We start from the raw sequence: 19,955 nt of genomic DNA, 5'->3' as shown, positions 1-19,955 counted from the left end.
GTACTGTTCGATGTCATTCATCTTTGCAAATGTGCTGTGGTGAAGTCATTCACATTGCCCCACCCCCGTGAAAAAACAAAACAAAACAAAAAATGTCCATGCTGCGGGCTGCAAATGGTCCACAGGCCGTAGGTTGGACACCCCTCTCGGCAAAGGAAAGTTATTGCATCGAGTTCATGAGAATCTTTGCAAGGCTGGAATCGTATTAGAGTCAAAAGTCAAGGAGAATACGATGCAATCAGTTCCTTCTGCACTGTGTCTGGTACACCTGCATGAGGACGGTTCAACAGGGTTCAGGTATTTGGAAGTTATTCAAGAGCAAAGAGCATTGTGGGAGGGAGGGAGGGAGGAGGGGGCGGGTATCCCGGCAATGAAACTCCTCTGGTCTGTCTGCAAAGCAAATTCACCTCCAACTCCAGTAATGTGTGTCAAGGGTCTGTTTGATGAAGGCGTCGCCGTGTTTATGAGTACAAAGCCTGTCTGACGGGAGTAAGAAGTATGAGCGCCTTAAAAGTCGATCGGCACGGCGGTGGTTTCAAGAGGCGGCGGCAGATTGGAATACTGCCAACAATTGGACAAATTGTGGCAATTGAAAAAAGGGAACATCGAGCGAAGATGTAGACTAGCGGTGTCAAACTCATTTTTGTCGCGGGTAACTTTTGAGTTACGTCTTCCCCCGGAGGGCCGTTATGACAGTGAAACCACGAAAATGTTTCATCACATTATTACTTATAAGGGTAACGAAATTATTGCAGAATCTCAACGGCATTTATGACACATGACAATTTGACTTTTTTTTTTTAGCAAGGACCATGCAAGTTGACACACATGATTTTCTTTCAGGGGGCCACATAAAATGATGTGGCGGGCCGGATCTGGCCCCCCGTGCCTCGGGTTTGACACCTGGTGTAGACCAAGAGATAAGTTTCTTGTACTACCTGTTTGCTTGTTACCTACCGACTGATAAGAGACAATGACATTTTCAACACTCCCAATCTGATCAAACTCAACAAATAATCAGTACGATAAACACGGTGAAGTGATGTCTCAAAAAAATTATTTTGAGCCACTGTCCTCTGATGCGGGGTGTGATTCTATTGTTCTGTATTTCCTTCCAGATTCCGTTTGGCAGTGCCTCGGACTTCGGTGTTTCTTCTTCAGCAAAATTCACATGTCCAAGTGCAGTTGCACTTGAAAATCCAACTGGCTGATTTACCTGGCGTCAAGCAACAGGGACAAGGCGGCGAGCAGACCGCACCAGCAGGCGTTGACCATCTCCTCCCACACCAGATGAGCTCCTGAGACGCATGGGGGGGGGGGTTTCGTTAGGCAGAGTACCATCACGAATACCCATCAAACCCAAAACCCAGCATGACATCAAGCGATTACCCACAGCAACAGACGCCAAGCTTCCGAACAGCGCAGGAGAACTCCAGCGCAAAATCGCATCTCACCAGGTGGCGGCTGCCAGTCGCGGTCAGGCCGAGCCTCCCTGGTCTCAGCCGCCGCCGCCTCCTCCGCCGCAAGCTCCCTTTCGATCATGGTGGTGATGCCCCGGACCAGGTCAAGCAGGGCGCTGAAGGCTACCGACATGGCGTAACCTTCGGGGATGGACGGCGGCTCCACTTTGTCCAGCATTTCCAGGCTAGCGGAAACGGGAATGGAAGTGACGTGTGGCAAAAGTGTTTCCAAACGACACGGCGGTAGTGGGGGTATGGGGAGGGGGGGGGGTGGCTTACTAGGTGGCCTTGGCACTGCCCTGGGCGCTGACGGTCATCAGTGGGATCCAGGTTCCGCGGTATTCAAACGCAGCCTGGGTAGTCAGGGTCCCGCCGACGCCTCCTAGACCTGGACCGCCCTGAGCCGTGCCCTGGGGCCCCGATCCCGAGCCACCTTAACAAGTTTGATAAGTTTAGTAAATGGGGGAGGGGCACTTGCAACAGACTTCATGTAGGGCTTGGCAGTTAATCCGTTTGATTAGCCTTTTTTACGAGCACAGTAAAACAAAAAAAAATCTGGATTTTTTATTTTGAGGCCGTATCGCCCAGCCCTTGATGCACAGGTGTCAAAGTCAAGGCCCGGGGGCCAGATCTGGCCCGCCACATCATTTTATGTGGCCCACGAAAGGAAATCAAGCACGTCAAGTTCCATGATGCTTGCTGGAGTCTGAACTAAAATATTTCTAATTGTCATATGTAATCCACAATAACAGTCATTATTCTTGACTTCTGATTTCAAAACTAGCTATTCATAAATTTGTTGTGCGTTGTATATGTAATATGTGGAGGTGATTCAACTTTTATATGGTTTCCCAAAATTCAGAACAGCCCACCGAGGCAAACCGTAACCACAATGTGGCCCGTGACAAAAATGAGTTTGACACCCCCTGCCTTAATGTTTTATTTGGGCAACCTGATATTCATGAGGGTATGGCATCAGTCATTTCTTTGTAAATGCTGAGGTCTCAAAAGAGCTCCAAATCGTACCAGCTGGTGCGCTGACAGCTGAAGCATTGCCCACATTAGGAACGATGAAGAGGGACTGGATAAAAGAGCCCAGGGCATTGACGATGTCTCTGAACACCTTGGTGGAGTGCTGCTTCATGTCGTACGATTGGCAGAATGAACTACAGCAAGAGAAAAGAAAATAAACTTTAAAATTAGCCTCAATGCTTAACCGTTTCTCGAGCAATTTTTTTTTTTTTTAAAGAATAAAAATTGTTGCCGCAAAAATGATCGACAATGTGTCATGCTTTGAAATGTAAAGCTTACCGTAATAAATGTGGCTGCACACACAGCCTATGCACCGACTCCACCGCCACGGCTCTGAGCCACTGAGGCTTTTCCCCATCCAAAAACTTTACCAGCAGAGACAGGAAGATCTCACACTCTGTTACCTTGAAGGCGGGGAAAAGAAAGTCAGGAAGAAGGAAGAAAAACAAAACAAAACATCAAATAAAACAAGCTGCATTATTAGATGATCCTCCTCTTGAAAAATCGCTGATGCGAACTAATCCGATGCTAATCGTTTCCCCATTTCCCAGCTTCATCCTTGAGGAAACCTCTGATCTGGATTGGCGGCGGCCTTAGAGAGGAGGTCTGCCACGCGCTCGTACCAGCAGACTGTAGAAGTGCTTGATGAGCACCGAGACCACGCGCAGCAGCCGCATGCAGATGGGGAAGTAGGGCTTCTCCACGGGGGCCGGCGAAGCGGTGCTGCTGCTCCCCTGTCGGAACTTGATGTTGGGGGAGAAGAGCTTGATGACGAGCGGACACACGCGCTCCTTCAACAGGAAGCTGAACTCCTGGTGCTGTGCGGCAAGAACGAGAGGAGAGACAGAGGTACATTGGTCAAATACAACACATTACTTCTCATTTACGGTGCGTTGTTACCCCAAGTAGGATTTTTAGTTCAATAATAAAATACAAAAAACAATATTTGGAAGACTTAAAAACTCATTCAGTACCAGCCAATTCTGGACCAAGTCTGAAAAGACGTTTAAAAACGTCTTTGGGAGTGAATGAGTTAACGTTACATGTAAATGCACCAAAGTTAAATAAACTGAACTGTACTTGGTGCTTCCCCTCATTTATCACGTATCCCACAATCTCAGATTGTCTTTCCACATTTTGTATCCCTTGACGTCTCAAATGGTGTTCTTAAAGAAAACGTGAACATGTGATCCAAGTTCTTTCCTGCTGTGACCGTAGCAGTAGATAGTAGCAACAGGTCCCTCAAGCGGGCACCGATCTATTAAGAAAATAAAAATAAATAAAATAAAAAATAACCACTTGAAAAGGTGTTGGAGCCACCTGCAGGAATACGCCGGGGAAATCGTTGAGGACAGACTCCAGCAGCTCCAGGCCAAATGTCCGCGTCATCTCAGTCATCCCCACCAGCCAATAGGGGGCGTCTGCATTCACCAGCTGGCACAGGTCCTGTAAAATGTTGTAGATGACATTGAGAAACACGTCACATTTTTTGGGGTGGGGGGTGGGGGGTGGGGGGGGGGGTTGGAGTGGATTGTTTTTAGGGTGGCTGGAATGGATTAATGGTATTTCCATTCACTTGAATGGGGAAAGATGATCTGAGATATGAGCGGAATATGGTCACAGAACACATTGAACAAATCGACACCTTTTTTTTTTTTGCCTTCATCGTAGCAATTCAAGCATTGACTGTGGATGTTTGCTATACTACTGCACAAATATGAACAGAGGTACACGAGATTAAAGGTAATCAACTCAAGTGGGATGTTTAAAGGGTATACAGCTGTGAACGAGGCTGCTGCCCCCATGTGGACACACCTGGAAAAGCATGTACGCATCTTTGGCACTTGGCCTCAGGGTGGTGACAGACCGCCTGTTGGTGTTGCCCTGCACGGGGGGAGGCTGCTCCACAATACCTGGGACGGGAAGAGAATTTGCTCTCGGTTAATGGAATCGTTCAAAAAAACACCCCCATTCCCACGGCCCTCGAGTTGTGACCTTTGAAACGCTCGTCCTCAGCCACCATCCTCTCGAAGACCACGGTGACCACCTGCCGGACGGTGGCCGCCGCCGTGTTGTTGGTGATGTTGTCCTTGGTGAAGTGCAGCCGGAAACACAGCACAATGGCCTGGACGAGCACACGTCACAAGCGGCATGCAAATATTGATTTAATGTGACTCTAGTGTTAAGAGGAAGTACATTTTGGTCCTTTTTGAGTGCTTCGGCAGCATATTGGATGGCGTTGGATACAGTATGGGCATTTTATAGCCGGACTACCCGGGCCGGAGTGCGTTTCTACCTTGGAAAGTACTTCATCGTGGACCACTGTGTTGGTAGTCAGCAGTACCAGCACAGTCTGCAGAAGCTTCAGCTCCTCTAAACCGTTCTCCATCAGCTGCCACAGCATGTTGATGATGTTGCCTGCCGCGCCCTGCAACAACAAACGGTAATGAGTGTTTTGCTCTTTTTTCTTTTTTTTTTTGGTAGTTCGTAATGCGTACAAAGGGACCAGATACCGCTCGCTTCGGGGCCAAAAAGCATCAGTCCAAGGACATTTCAATACCAATATAAGTGATGGTGACACTTCGTGGGTGTCACAGCTGGTTGTGCAAATCCCTCAAGGGTCGGCGCCGATTGCTTTTTGAAGGCCGCTGGCGGTGATTTTTAACCTTGTAGTTGGTTCAGTGTTGATGGAAAAAGTCGTGACAAGATCGACGATGCCGAGTGGCTCTTGTACAAGTTTTTGCGTCCTGAGTTGAGATTTCCCCCCCCCCCCCTTCTTTTACACAGTTGTCATGTTATTATTTATTTATTTATTTATTTAATCAAGCCGATTATCAACAGAGAAATGTTATTGTCAGAGTCGCTTATGCCATACTGCGAGAATTCATCTTGCAGGCAAGCTTAACTGGTCACAGCATTAGGAACACCTGCACAAACAAGAGCGGTGTGTGTGTGTGTGCAAGTGTGCGTGTCCTGGAGCGAATCAGGGTGACACCAATAATTCATGACAGAATGTCCTTCGGCCAGATAGTCTTGATGGCCTTTATGACCCCCGTGCATTAGCCTCGGTGTGCTGTATGCATTTGCATTAACACCGTGGCTGATCCGAGCCCCCAGTCCGGTACCTCAGAGACCACCTCGTGGGACATGAGCCTCTGGATGGCAGCCAGACACAGTTGGGCGATTTTGGGCTCTTTGGTGCCGCAGCCCATCAGGAAAGGCTGCACGACTTCGGAGCTGTTCTCCTTGAGAGCTGCAGAAAACATGAACATGAATGACATATTTTGAGAGTATTTTATTTACAACAATGCTGCAAATAGTGGGGGGCGGGGGGTGTTATTTAGGGCTATTGCGGGTGACCGAATTTTTGGTGCATTAAAAAAAAAAAGAGAAAAAAAGGTGGACACATTTTGTTGCCGTTTCTTGTGGGGCTGGAACGGATTAATGGCATTTCCATTCATGTCAAAGGGGAAAGGTGACTTGGAAATGTTTTGCAATATGAGCATTGTCACGGAACAATTAAAACTCGAAAGGCACGGGACTGTTGTAGTTTATTGGCACTACTTTCCCATTAGCCATTGCCAGGGCACCATCTTGCGGTTTCCCAAATTCCACAGAAAAAAAAATAAACATCAAGATGGTTATTTGCGACAAAGAGAGGGTCAATCAACTGTATGACGCCGCAGGGGGAACCACAACTTGTTACATTCTTTTACTTTTAAAGGGAGACCAGAATTCGCGGCGACGTTTCAAGCGCCTCAGATCCCAAGTCAGTGGGAAAAGCGTTGCGCTTGAAGTGTCGCAACAAAGAACATCCCTTGACATGTTCTGCTCTATTTGCTTCCACTCTGCAAGATTTGCTTTGATCGTGTCGCATTCACCCAAACTGCCAACCAGCGAGGTCTTGGGGTGTCTTCAACACTGCTTAAGCCAGGAACAGGTGGCCAAGCATGTGCATTACTGTATTACAATTATGAGGCGGGGGGGGGGGGGGGGGGGGGGATGCTAACGCGTAACTTGGTCAAGCTTAACGCAACTCACACTCAAACAGAGTATGTATATATTTTAGAGATAGAACAATAGGTTTTTGTCAGAACCCCCCCCACCCCAAAAAACAGTATTTGGAGTCAGTATTCATTTTCAGTAAAAGGGAAAATATTGGCATCAAAATGAGAAAAAAAATACATATGCCAACTCTTTATCGAAATGGCTTTGCACATACAATGTTTGACAACAGATATATTTGTTTTAAAATTCGAAACAAAAAGTTCGGGGAGGGTTCACCATGTCTTTAAAAAGGTTGCACAAAACTTAAGTAAATAGCACCATCTAGTTTTCGACAGCAAATAAAGTTTTCTCAAATGTATACATAACTGAAATTTTAAACCTGTCCGTACAGTCTCTTCATTTAATATTTACAAGTGGGCCTCGCTGACATTCATTTGATTTTAACCTGGGTTGGACGTATACCGCTCGCATATATTTTTACCACAAGTTTCGCTATATCATCCACGGCTATATACAAAAGTATAAACGTGGTTAAGTATTGTATTAAAACACAATCTGTGTCCAGTATTTCGAACGCTTGGCGGCGCGTGGTGGGCAGCAACGTTCTGCTCCCTTGTAACACAGATTTGTTTTGTATGGGCTAATGGGTGGGGGTTTTTTTTTTTTTTTTTGCAACACTGCCACAGGACACAATACTTTGTGGGCCTTGAAAGATCAGCGAAAAATGCTGTCAAAGCAACTGACAATCTGGGGAACTCTGCCTTGAATACAGATGGCGGTAAACGCCTTAGAGATGGCTTAAGATGTCAAAATCGCACCCTTGCTTGAGGCTCAAAAAGACAAGAGAGGTCCCGCGAGCAGATTTGAGCGCATTTCACTCACCGGCCAGTATGTCGCTATTCCTTGCTGCAATTGTCTTAATCTTCACAATGCCCGATTCGGCGGCCTATGGGGAAAAGAGAAGGACAGTTGAAGTGCAATAAAAAGGCACAGAGCGAGACAGAGGCTGCTACAGTGAACCCTTGATTGTAGGACATTTGGAGACGGACACGAGCATCGAAAAACAACGAACCTTGCCTTTCTAACCATCATGTGTGGCGTGGGACAAATTTCGTCACACTCCCCTAATTGGGGAGGACAATATCTGTCTAACCCTCCATTTTCTGATCCGCTTTATCCTCACAAGGGTCGCGGGGCACGCCGGAGCCTATCCCAGTTGTCTTCGGGCAGAAGGTGGAGGACACCCTGAACCAGTTGCCAGCCAATCGCAGGGCACAAAGAGACGAACATCCATCCTAGCTCACAATCACACCCAGAGACAATTTGGAGTGTTCAATCAGCCTGCCAGGCATGTTTTTGGGAATGTGGGAGGAAACCGGAGGACCCGGAGAAAACCCACGCAAGCACATGCAAACTCCACACAGGGAGGCCGCAGCTGGAATCAAACCCAGTACCGCTGCACTGTGAGGCCAACGCGCTAACCACTCGACTACCGGGCCGCCTGGGGAGGACAGTATGTTCTCGTTATTCTTTTTCACAGAGGCCTGGTGGAAAACTTGGATCCCAACGCTCACACTTTCCCCAGAGAAAAGTGCCGTTTTAAGATTTTCCTCTCAATGCCACAAAAACGCAGCCATGTCGACGACCTTGGCAGCTGCCTTTTAACCGCGTTTTCAGCTCGCTGCTGATGTCACAAAAGAGCCTCTGTCTCAGGTTAAAACTCGGCGGTGGAAAAATCTACACGGACATTTAAGAGTTCTCCGGTTATTTTGAACAATATGAGCACATTTGGAGAAGAATTAAAAAAAAAAAAGCAGAAGTGATTCCCGTCTGCTCATCTATTTGACGAGCAAGTTCCACGCAGGCATTGATGCGAGTCTCTCAATTCAGCAAATTCCTGGAACGATGACAAGCATTGTTATTTTTACACACGCGAGAAGTGGCGCAAGATACGGAAGGACATTTCTAATATTTTGTTTTAGCCATAAGAGAGGCAAAATAGCTATGCCCCGTGACAGCATGATGCAATGAAGAAGAATGTCAGTTTTGGAGGATATACAGAAAGGACGCCACGTTACGTCTATGGCCTTCCGAGCAGAGTTTTGCGGAGCCGTGATTTGTAGTCTGGCAACAGAGTGTTGTCATGTTCTTAACATTTTTCCACGCGGCTGACATGGCTCCGAATCCACTTGTTATATCACTTTTGTCGAATGCAGCCGTCGACCACTCGACTTTCATCATTTCAGCGCAGGGAGCGAATGATGATATCGCCAAAAGTGACCGAGCAACTTTTGCGTTCCCAAATGACAGCCCCCCCCCCCCCCCCCCCCCCCGCTGCTTAAACAGTGACACGGCTTACTTGTATTTTGCCGATACCATCAGCGTCACATTTTCAGATCGTCTTTTTTTCTCCCTTTAATTCCACAACATGTTTCCCACTCACGAACTTTTGTGTTAACTGTTGGCATTAAAAAAGACAAAAAAAAAAAATCACACACATATACACACACACACTGAAGCTTTCAAATCGGTATTTGGGACCTGCCCTGCACACCCCACGACGCCAAAAAATGCTGCTCAAGGGCAATGCTGACATTGTGTTGCATGCCTTAAGACGGCAAACTAATTCAGCCAAAATTATTAGTGCCTCAGCTGTTTGCAGCCAAGTCGTGCGCTCCACTCCTCAGTTGCTTGCAGCTCAAATCCACAACAATTGACAGAATGCTCAACGACTCAATATGGCCCATTTTAGACATACCAATTGTCGACTTAATATTGCAACTTCAGGTAAGGGAAGCCAAACGTGAAGCCCTTTTAAGGAACATTCAAAACATTCCGCTCTCTTACTTGACCTCTTGGATCTGTATTTCACATCTTAGCTCATTCATAGCTCATACCATTTGCATGCAGCATGACAGCTAAATGCTGCTTCACCATGTTTGCTTTGAACTCTGAGCTCCACTAAATTGACCCAAGTCTAGAGACCTCAGAGCCCTACTGCGTTTATACTCAATTTGCATTTCTTTAATAGTTAGTTACATTTCAATAGTTAGTATTGGTAAATTCTATACTCAATTACTGGTGTTTCTCAACTGCTAAATATTGGTAAGTTGTGTACAAATATTACAGACAGAGGGCCCTGCTTCTACGACGGCGAAAGTGTGTACATTTGGGCTTTTATGAAGACATTTAGACTTACCAGGAAAATGTTACATAAATAAATGGTGGGAATGATGGGAATCTTAAAACTGTGGAACCGCACGTGTCATAAATGTGTGCATTTTTAATGAGGCAGTGGGAGCAGTCTTCATTAGGGAGCTTGAAACAGTCAAGACAACTGTCTGCGTACCCACCACATTTACACAAGTTGCCACAGAAAACATGCATCGGCTGACCTTTTTTTAGGGTCATGTCAAAACAATGAAAGGGTTAAATCAGAACTGTGGAGATGCAAATCATGAGACGGGGAGCCAAAGGCAAGACATGTCTCTTAGTTTTTCCTAGTGAAAGTATGATGTCAAGCAATGAATTAATCGTCGCATTATTGTCAGACAGGCTCGACACATTTTGCAAAGATCCAAACTCTTTAATTTGACATCGACGATTTTTATCAGGATATTCTCGGTCATAATTGAAACTGATTATACTATGGGTGGGTGGAAAAGGAGTAATATGTAAATGAGCCAAAAAGTTTGAGAAGGCTCAGATTCCTAATGTTGTGTCCGATGTGTGACGTGGCATGGAGCCCACTTGTGCCAACAAGCAGCTTATTCATCAAGAACTCGGGCAGAACTTTCCTCGCGAACCCGTCCAGAGGTAGGCCTGCTGGTGGCGATGGCGGTTAGGTCCTACATAAATTGTGTCTTATGCGAAGCTAATACAACTCGCACACTGACCTCTTTAACTGGGGGGAATTTCTTCTTGCACTCCATGGAGAGCGAGCGCAGGTCGGTCTGCATGTTCTCCAGCAGTTTCTTCACCGCTTCGGGACTACTGGTCGACATCTTTGAGCCCAAGGAGAGTGTTCGACGGACGGAAGAGAGGGGGCGGAGGGGAATAAACAGCAGTCAGGCAACGCGGAGCACGGTAGCGCGGACGTCGTCGTCACCGCCGCCAACCATCCACACCTTCCCTGCTCAATAATCCGCCGCGACTTCCCTTTTTTTTATTTGCCTCCCCTGGAAAAGAGCACGGAAACGCCGCGCTGCATCCACACGGGATCCCCCGTTTCGTTCGCTTGGAGCGCCGGTGCGCAGGAGAGCAGCGACGACGCTGACATAAGTCCGCTTTCATCAAACGGCGCGGACATTAAACGTGCTCAAAATGACATGCCGCCCTTTTAAATGTAGCTTCGTTCATCGACTCAACTATAGCGTTCGAGGGCGACGTAAATGGTATCGGCCGCCGTTAGCTTGGCTTCATTACCCACAATGCATCAGGGCTCGATTGGTGACACGTCATTCCCACTTCCGTAAACACTAAGCCATTCATCATTGTGACCACAGCGACGCCTGCCGAGTAAATCTTATATAGACCGGTCAGCAACACTTTTTTGATCCGAAAGCACTATACAGTATATATATACTGTATATACTGTATATACAGTATATATATAGTGCTGTAGTCTTGAAAGCACACAGTAATAACATAATTAAATAGAATGTAAACACTTTATACATCGTGATTTTATGCTTCAATGCCCATTGACATTGTGCTGCTCCTTCTATTCTTGGCCACACAGGAGCAATACAATACAGATATACGCAACACATGAAATGTTTTAAAAACTAAACTAACTTTAAAACATTACACATATACAAGTGTACACTTTTATTATGTAAAAAAAGAAAAATAATCTGACTATAAGAGGACAATGACGGTTGTTGTTGTTTTTTTTTTTGTGTCACAATAATAGCCAGATGTGACTCTGCAATTGCCAATGAGACCCTTACAGTTTATCCAAATTTCGAAACCATGCACATTATGCATGAGCACCAGATCAGCAGTATCAAGACAGTCAATCAGGTAACTCCCAAGAGTCCGTTAGTACGTGTTTGGGTGGGTGTCAGACTGAACTTTGACCCAGCAGCCTCAAGCTATTGGACTCCACTTGGTGGACGGGCGAGTAGCCGTCTTTGCTCGGAGGCGCCTTCCGATGCAGGCCGTCGGAAAACAAGTTCTCCCGCTGCCGTTTGCATTTGGGTAAATTGTCGCAAGGGGTGGTCAGTCGAGTGAGGCGCTGAGTGGAAGAGAAAATGTATAACATCAGAATTCATGACAAAAATGGAATAAGACCCCATACATAAGAGCCGGATCAAAAGTCAATGGTGAGAACTAAGGAAGCACAAATGAGTCATTATTGTACAGTGGTGCTTTGAAATAAGAACCCAACTAAAAAAACCCAACTGGAATTATTGCAGCCCACCGCACAGAATTAGTGCCGACTCTTTGATTGTCTGGTTCTTTGTTACACTGCCCCCTACTGGGCAACTTAAGCACACCAGAAGAAGCACTGTATAGAATCATGTTGCACAAATGGTAAATTCTTAATTATATTATATTACGAGTGAGATTCTCCTTACAAAAAAAAAAAGAAGAAAGAATAATTCTTTTTCGGGGTGAGGGATGGTTGTCAGAACAGATTAATTTCCACTCATTTGAATGGAAATTAAATCCTTAAATTTCGGTCGTATTTCCCATGTCCTTGGGCAACTTGAAACTGCTTTTTTAAAATATATATTTTATGTGTGTGTGCATCATACCTGTCGTAGTGACCCAGAGGTGGAATGGAGTTGAACTGCCACCCAAAGAGGAATGCACAGCATGGACGATAGGGCGAGGACCCAGCCAATTCCGTAGCCCCACCACGGGTACACGTAATCATTGTTGTATTTTAACGGGGAGTATTTGATCAAGGCAAAGGCAAATGTTCCCTGAAATAGAAAACCCAGAAAATAATGACCCATCGTTGAACATCTTTGGACCATCATATGGTGCTCTTCTTTCAAAAGAATAACTGGCCAACTGAGCATGAGAACGTGGAACCCACAAAGCAGGTTGCAGGGGTGAAAAACAGCCAGCAGTACTTTATGACAGCGCTCGGACGATAACCAATCATGTCTTCGATGTTGTCATAGAAATTGTCTGCGCCTGTAATTGAAGGAATCGGAAATCGGAACGGCATCAGCAAAATGCACTCGAATGACCACTGTAGCATTCACTCAACACACTCACCGTAAACCCACGCGATGCAAACCGTCTCGAAAATGGCCACAAAGAGCAGACACATCCCGCTGGCTGCGTAGTAGTCAAAAAGCTGGAAGATGTACATTCCTCCCTGTGGGCGACATCCAGTAAGTAAATGCCGTTTATCCTCACGAAGGCGTCGCGGGCGTGCTGGAGCCCATCCTAGCCGTCTTCGGGCAGTCGGCAGGGGTAAACCAGTCAATTGCCGGGCGCACATAGACAAACAATAACTCACACTCACACCTACGGACAATTTAAGGTAAGATAAGATAAGATAAGAACACTTATTTGTCTCACAGTGGAGAAATTTAGAGGGCTCAATTAACCTACTGTGCATGTTTTTGAATTATCAACAATTAATGTCACAAAAATGTTATTTATTTATTTATGAATAAATACAATTGTTATTTTGACATATACAGCACAATGGTATTATGGGAGGGCTTCCTATAATCAGCTTTGCGGTTGCCCGTCATTTTTTCAACCGACAAACATTTTAAAGTGTTTAAAATTGTGTTTGCATTTTTAAATATCGCTGCATATGAAAGCTGAAATAAAATTTCTTCTTTCTTCCAATTCTCTTGCCCTGCCTCAACCACTGACATCTGCATTTTGGCCTCTTTTACTGCCGCTTCTCCTGTATCCTCCTCCCCTCCAGAGGGCGCTAGGTGGCGATGAGCGAAGTAGGATTGTTGCCCGACGGGTTCTGCATCCGTCAACCGGGGTCAGGTCCTGGGGACAACCACTTCCCCGGAAACGTCTAGACCAGGGGAAGTCAATGAGTTTTTGTGAACTGTGAAGCCTCTTTGGGACTCTTTCGTGAGTAAGGGCTATTCAGATACACTTGACTTGTCGGGAAATCTGAAAGTAAAATTGAGTGGAGGAACTGACCACAGCATTCAAGGTATCTTACACGGGGGGAGGCGCTACAAGATTCCTTGTCGACACAAGGTCATGGTGACAAACCTTTGTGAGCCAAAACATGAATATTTACTTGACATCCAACTGACCTCAGTGAGCATGATGAGGCCCATGAGGAAGGAGAGCACGGCCACGGCGAGGATGAAGAGCTCCCTGCGGTGTTTGCGCCGGAAGGTGGACGGGTACATGTCCACCACGGCCGTCACCAGGCTCTCCACGCACACAAACTGCGGCAGACATTTTGGACATGTACTCCGAAGGACAGGCAGACGGAGTCCCGGAATCGGAATGTAACTGTGTGCGGCTCTCACTTGACTATCCAGTCCCAAAAAGACAATCATGACGAAGAAGCAACAGGCCCACAGAGGCGAGAAAGGCATCATGGACACAGCTCGTGGATAAGCGATGAAGGCCAAGCCTGGACCTGCGTTTCACACACTTCAATTGGACACGGTGGGCATGCCGAGCCTAGTTGGGGGGACTCGCGCAAAGGAGTCTTTAGCATTTTCGAGGATGGAAAAGAAACACTCAGCCCAAGTCAGCCTTCGAAATGACATCAAGCCCACATTTTGGATGGTTTGAACCCTTCATTTAAAACCCTAACCGATGTTTCACAACCCCGATGGATGGCTTCAAATCTTAATTAGAAACCTAAACTTTGTTTGAAATCCCAACACTAGCTTCAAACCCTCATTTGAATCCTGACCATTGTCTGGAACCCTAAAAAAGGCTTGGACTTGTAATTTGAAACTTTAACCGTTGCCTGAAAGCGTAATTTGAAAGCCTAACGTAGGATTTAAACAGTCATGCAGGCGTGAAACCTGAACATTGGCTTTAAATCCCAAAAACTCCAACCAAGAGTTGAAACCGTAATTTGAAATCTTGGCTTCAACGTCGACTTTGAAACCCTAACGTCTGGTTTGAAAACACAATTTAAATGCTTCCTTTGATTCCTAATCTTTACTTCAAACCATAGTGCAAAATTTAATATAAATGTCAAACTAGGTTTTCGACCCAGGTCCATGTTTGTAAGTCAAAACCAGATCTTGAAACCTTGGTTCCAAACCATAATTTGAAACCCAAACCCTTGTTCAAAACCCGATGTGCGCCGGATGACCCATCCTCACACAGATCGACCTCAACCCCACCACTGATCGAAATCCTTACCTTGGTTTGAAACCCAAATTTCAAACCCTAAGCTTGCCTATTCACATGTGGATCATTTGAGTCGATGAGGAGCGAACCACTGACCAGACTCGGCCACCTCTGAGATGGGAACGTCCTGTTCGTACGACATGAAGCCCAAAATGGAGAAAATGGCGAAGCCTGCGACAAAACTAGTGCCGCTGTTCAGGAAGCACAGAGACAAACAATCCCTGCAAATCAAACAGAGGACCATTCGCAAAAATTTGATCGGCCCGTCCAAAAGTCCACTCCAAATTTGTGCCGTGCTCACCTGTAGCAGTCGTTGCTGTACTTGTTATAACTTCCCAGTGCGGTCAGGCAACCGAGGCAGATGGCGTAGGAGAAGAAGATCTGAGTGCCGGCGTCCATCCACACCTTTTAGCATGCCAAACAAACAGACAGTCCGAAGGAAACTGTTTCAATACAGTTTCAATACAGTTTTTAAACCTTTTTGTTTCATCGCAGACATTTTTAAATAGAAAAAATTATTCGGGCTCCGCCGATTAATCGGTTGGGCTGATTTAATAGGCTAATATCAAAATCGGTAAAAGCGGGCCGAGTGTTGATTTTATGTTATTTCTTTAGACAATAACAGCGTACAATATGAAACAAAGAAAATGACGCAAAATTGGCCCATTTGTTTTGCAGATTTCTCTCTCGGTTGTAAAGTCAAACAAATACTGTGAGGTTGTGTGACTGCGGGTTTCAGAGAACAATGAAGGTGTATTCAAAGAGAATTATTTAAAAGAATCAGCAAATTTACTGGTTGCACATGCCACTTTGTACCTGCGCTTCTTCAAATTGGCAAAATGTCACCAATTAGGGCCAGTCTGGATCAGGGTTGTGTCAAGCAAAGCAAATAATAATAAAATGAAATGCCTAAATTGTCCTATTTTGGACTTCTCCGTCCAAATGTGTCTTCTGGACCAACCTGTGGGTCAGAAAGCCGCCCCAAATCTGGGTAGAGGTAGAAGTGAATCCCCCGCGACGCTCCCGGCAGGGTGACTCCTCGGATCAACAGGATTACCAACATCACATATGGGAACGTGGCTGTAAAGTAAACCACCTGTCAAGGAATAACAAGCATGACACTCTTACAACTGCTGTAACCCAAAATTGGGCAAATAGCAAACCCAGCGCTGGGTTCCAAGCAAACGTTGGGTTATTTCTACCCAGAGCAGCAGCAACTTTTCCCTCTCTGGGGTTGCCACGGGAACATCCAGGGTGTCCGTGCTCACCTTGCCGGTGGACTTGACTCCCTTCCAGATGCAGAAGTAGCAAATGATCCAGGCAATGGCCAGACAGATCACCAAATCCCAATTCAAGGAGCCAATGTGATCGATACCCGAGGAAATTCTCAGCACCCTGCGTCTGAAGCACATGCATCCGATGCTGCAGTTATTACTTCTCCTTGAATGTCAAGTCCATTGGAAATGTTAACCCCCCCCAAAAAATCCAAAACAGGGATTCTCAAAATGTGCGACGCTGGATTCTTCTGGTGGTCACGACTTACTTATTTTAATGGTCCACGACAGTGAAATAACTGTGTTAGTGTGTTTTCACAACAGAGTTTTCGTAAAAATAAATAATGAATCCGATTTATATGGCACTTTCCTGTCACACACTCGATGTATCCACATGGGGTGGTAGTTGTATCGACGCATGACCTGGACAGAGCGCGATTAGAACTGTTTGACACTGTTGCAATTACATCTTGTTATTCTTAATGACAGTTAGCATTAACTGTTCATTCACATGCCTATTTGATGGTATTTTACATTTAAAAAAAATACGAGATACTGTTTTAACATCAGTAATTTACAGCAATCCATAATTTTACGGAGTTAAATTACAGTGAGTGACTGTCCTTGTTAACGGACTTTTTTTAACTGTAAAATTTACATATATGGATGAATATTGAACACTATTTTACAATTATTATAAAAGATAATGTGTACATTCATCGTCAATTCACAAATATTTGTCCCTCATTTTGATGCGATGTCGGTGCTACATATTTTTCTGGTCGTACTGGATGTAAGAAGTTGGTGACCCACTGTACTAAAACATGCAAAAATCTTTTTTTTTTTTGTGAGCTTACTCCCAGAACTCAATGACCGGAGAGGTCGCATTCCCGAGGGCGCCGACGGAGCTGTTCCTCGTCTGAAACGTCACACAGGAACCTTGAATTACAGAAGGATTGAAATGCATGACTCCTGACGACACTTTCCGAAGTGCGCGTGGTCTGACTCTTGTTGTGTGAAAAGGGGCACCGCACCCGTGTTCCAGGTGTTGTTGCACGAGGCCCACGGCAGGTCCCAGCTGAAAGAGTTGGACAGGTAGAAGATGGCCCAGGCTAACACGATGACGTAGTAGATGTTCAGCAGGGCCACGATCACTTGAGTGGCATAACCCACTCCTGCAAAAAAAAAAGAAAAAAGAAAAAAAAAAGAGCATACAACGTGAAACATCAGAGCTTGGACTGCTTGAGTGGAACTTTTACCCAAAAAAGTATTCTAAAGTGAATCATTTAATCGTGAACCAATCTACCTGATTCCTAATGTTGGTATTCTGAATGCGGAAAAACGGGTGGTTACCTTCAAACAAAGGGCAAATCTTCCTCCAGGAGGTGATGCCGCCTTCGCTGGTGTATTGTCCCAGCGCCGTCTCCAGAAAGAAAACGGGGATGCCGCAAGTAAACAGGAAAATGAGATAGGGGATGAAGAAAGCACCTGGTGTGGGGCAGACCAACATTGAAAATGGACACGTGATTGAAAAGTGACTTTTGTTCATGCCTTTTTGTTTCAGATGCATCATATGTCTCTTTTAATAGAGTAAGACACCAAAAAAAAAAAAAAAAAAAAAAAGCAACCAGGCAAGAGACCACGTCCTCACCTCCTCCGTTCTTGTAACAAAGATAGGGGAAACGCCACACGTTCCCAAGGCCGATAATTTCTCCGGCCACGGATAGAATGAACTCCATTTTGCTGGCCCATTCTCCCCTTTCTGTCATCTCCTCCTCTGGACTGAGCGCAATGTTCAGGGCTGTGCCGTCTCCGTTGGCCGCCTCCATCTTCATCTGCTGAGTCGTGTCGCCTTCAGGAGGTTACGGAGGGACAACATGAAATGACACGTCTGTGGCGCGGCGTTACATTGAATATAATGGATTTGAACGTAGAAGGGCGGGGCCACAAAGGCCCAAAAAATTAATATGCATTGTGATATTTAATTGAACATGTTGCGTTGATTGTACTGAGCAGCATTTCCGGTCAATTTGGTTCTTTTTCTCAGGTCTGTGGCTGTTTCAAGAACATTTCTATCAAAAAAAAAAAAAAAAAAAAAAGGGTCAAGGTGCAAAAAAGAATCTGCACCTTTCTAGGGGATCAATTTTCCTCTCAACTGACCAAGTTGCCCAAATGTCAAATAAATAAAATAAAACTTGGGTCCAGGCGCATGGGGAACATTCCACACACATTAGGAGCCCAGCCCCCCCCCCCCCCCCAAAAAACAAGCAAAAAAAAAAAGAAAACACTTTTTGGTCCAAGAGCATCGGGAAACTTTCTACGTCCAGAGATACAAAGTGCCTCCAGAAACGTGGACTTTTAATGTCACTTGACTCATAAAGCGACCATGGCCCACCCCGAGATAACCGCAAGCTAATGCTTAACCTTTTACGTCACATTCGAGCATATAGGGTCATCGTCAATATTTGATCCTACTCATTTCTTTGTTGCTGACTAATACGTTATTTGCAACACATTCAAATCGGCAATTTTATTGCTCCATAACAAATCCAATAATCCCAATCAAGTGATAAATGTTGAATAGAATAATATTAGCCGAGATCAGTATAGGAGTGACAGTAGCAGTGCAAAATAAAGTCATAGACATAAAAATTATGTCACAAAGTGTCTTAATGATATCAACTTGATTTCAATCAAAAAGGGGGATGAGGTAAAAAAAAAAAGGGCTGAACTATGCTGAAAAAAAAATGCTGTCTTGTACTTACTCAATTTTGTTTTGTCAAGTGGTTGCCCCAAATAAAATCGTCTTGGGTCCAGATGATTCATGACCAAAATAAAACGGAGCCAATTCAACAACAACTTTTTTCAGTGTATTGAAATTACATGAGAAGCACCTGACCTGGTTTGCTAACTCCAAAAATCTCCAGCAATTTCTTTTATTCGTAATCCTATAATTAAGTCTTAAACAATTAAAAAAAAATAAAAAATTCAAAAGGCACGCTTCCCATCACGTTTTCTGACATCCTCGACACTTACCTGTCATGACGTTGCACAATAGGAAAGGTTCAGGTTTGACTTATGTAACATGCATCCGGCGGCGGGCAGCGTGAAAAGAGTTTTCCCCCCAACGGCACCAAATATCGGAAGCAAATGCCCAGACCCCAGTGCAGCCCCTCTCGCTCCCAGTTCATCCAATTCTGCAGCACACTGGAGGTCTGTTGTGTCCCAGTGTGCGGCGCTGATTGCGTAACCTTTTGACAGACACACACACACACACACACACACACACACACACACACACACACACACACACACACACACACACACACACACACACACGCGCACACACATACACACACACACACACACACACACACACACACACACACATTTATGCACATTCCCCTCCGGGCCTTTGTCATCTTGAAAGGATGGAGCAAAGGTTGCTCACGTTTGGCTGCAGGCGGGCCCGGGTGATGTCTGCATTGTGTGTCGTGGCTCCACTTGGTCAACCGAAAGCCTGCGCAATTGTTTCGTACATTTAACCCTTGCGTCGCAGGTGTCGAACCCAAGACCTGGGAGGCCTGATCTGGGCCGCCAAGTCGTTTTCTGTGGTCGGTGAAAGCAAACCAAGTGTCAAGTCAAGTCAGCTGTATTTATAGAGCACTTTCAAACAGCCATCGCTGCATACAAAATGCTGTACATGGAGCAATTTACCATGCATAATAAACATAAATAAATAAACAAAAATAAAGTGTGTCAACTTCCATGACGCTTGCGAAAAAATCTGTGCCAAATTTTCCAATATGTCAGACGTAATCAATAATACTGATGAAAGACGGCAAGCGGTCACTTCAAC

At 45.3% G+C, this 19,955-nt stretch overlaps 2 protein-coding genes across 5 annotated transcripts in view; both read right to left on the bottom strand.

The window, feature by feature from the left end:
* Positions 1–10,947, bottom strand: part of mon2 (MON2 homolog, regulator of endosome-to-Golgi trafficking) — a 28,229-nt gene extending 17,282 nt beyond the window's left edge. For 2 of the 4 annotated variants that reach the window (XM_086109104.1, XM_086109105.1), the window contains exons 1-13: positions 10,397–10,946; positions 7,383–7,446; positions 5,618–5,745; positions 4,789–4,920; positions 4,488–4,617; positions 4,308–4,405; positions 3,813–3,938; positions 3,116–3,310; positions 2,772–2,896; positions 2,487–2,626; positions 1,740–1,893; positions 1,455–1,645; positions 1,217–1,298 (exon numbers count right to left, since the gene is read on the bottom strand). In XM_086109104.1, coding sequence (XP_085965230.1) covers positions 1,217–1,298; positions 1,455–1,645; positions 1,740–1,893; positions 2,487–2,626; positions 2,772–2,896; positions 3,116–3,310; positions 3,813–3,938; positions 4,308–4,405; positions 4,488–4,617; positions 4,789–4,920; positions 5,618–5,745; positions 7,383–7,446; positions 10,397–10,504 — 1,673 coding nt within the window. In that variant the 5' untranslated portion in view covers positions 10,505–10,946. Of the gene's footprint in view, positions 1–1,216; positions 1,299–1,454; positions 1,646–1,739; positions 1,894–2,486; positions 2,627–2,771; positions 2,897–3,115; positions 3,311–3,791; positions 3,939–4,307; positions 4,406–4,487; positions 4,618–4,788; positions 4,921–5,617; positions 5,746–7,382; positions 7,447–10,396 lie in introns of all 4 variants that reach the window. The other 2 variants (XM_086109102.1, XM_086109103.1) reach the window with 2 other exon arrangements.
* Positions 10,948–11,170: 223 nt separating this feature from the next.
* Positions 11,171–19,704, bottom strand: slc6a13 (solute carrier family 6 member 13). Its single transcript, XM_086109106.1, has 16 exons — positions 19,548–19,704; positions 19,133–19,347; positions 17,748–17,948; positions 17,450–17,584; positions 17,131–17,271; positions 16,954–17,035; positions 16,091–16,223; positions 15,784–15,918; positions 15,124–15,227; positions 14,919–15,043; positions 13,979–14,091; positions 13,757–13,894; positions 12,735–12,837; positions 12,550–12,650; positions 12,263–12,433; positions 11,171–11,739 (listed from the first exon to the last, which is right to left on the bottom strand). The coding sequence occupies exons 2-16, from the start codon at positions 19,137–19,139 to the stop codon at positions 11,566–11,568; spliced, it is 1,863 nt and encodes a 620-aa protein (XP_085965232.1). The 5' UTR covers positions 19,140–19,347; positions 19,548–19,704; the 3' UTR covers positions 11,171–11,565.
* Positions 19,705–19,955: the final 251 nt, after the last annotated feature.

Source organism: Hippocampus guttulatus, chromosome 4 (genome assembly GCF_054856545.1).
Source record: "Hippocampus guttulatus isolate MCC_2025c chromosome 4, RoL_Hgut_1.0, whole genome shotgun sequence".
Taxonomy (NCBI): Eukaryota; Metazoa; Chordata; class Actinopteri; order Syngnathiformes; family Syngnathidae; genus Hippocampus; species Hippocampus guttulatus.
Note: the sequence above shows the minus strand (reverse complement) of the source record. Positions and strands in the feature narration are given on the sequence as shown.

Excerpts from the sequence above, each read along its gene's own strand:
- slc6a13 (XM_086109106.1), bottom strand. Across the intron at positions 15,919-16,090 it reads GAGTCAAGTCCACCGGCAAG|GTGGTTTACTTTACAGCCAC; the intron begins GTGAGCACGGAC and ends ATTCCTTGACAG. Across the intron at positions 12,434-12,549 it reads TCACCCCTGCAACCTGCTTT|GGAACATTTGCCTTTGCCTT; the intron begins GTGGGTTCCACG and ends TTTCTATTTCAG.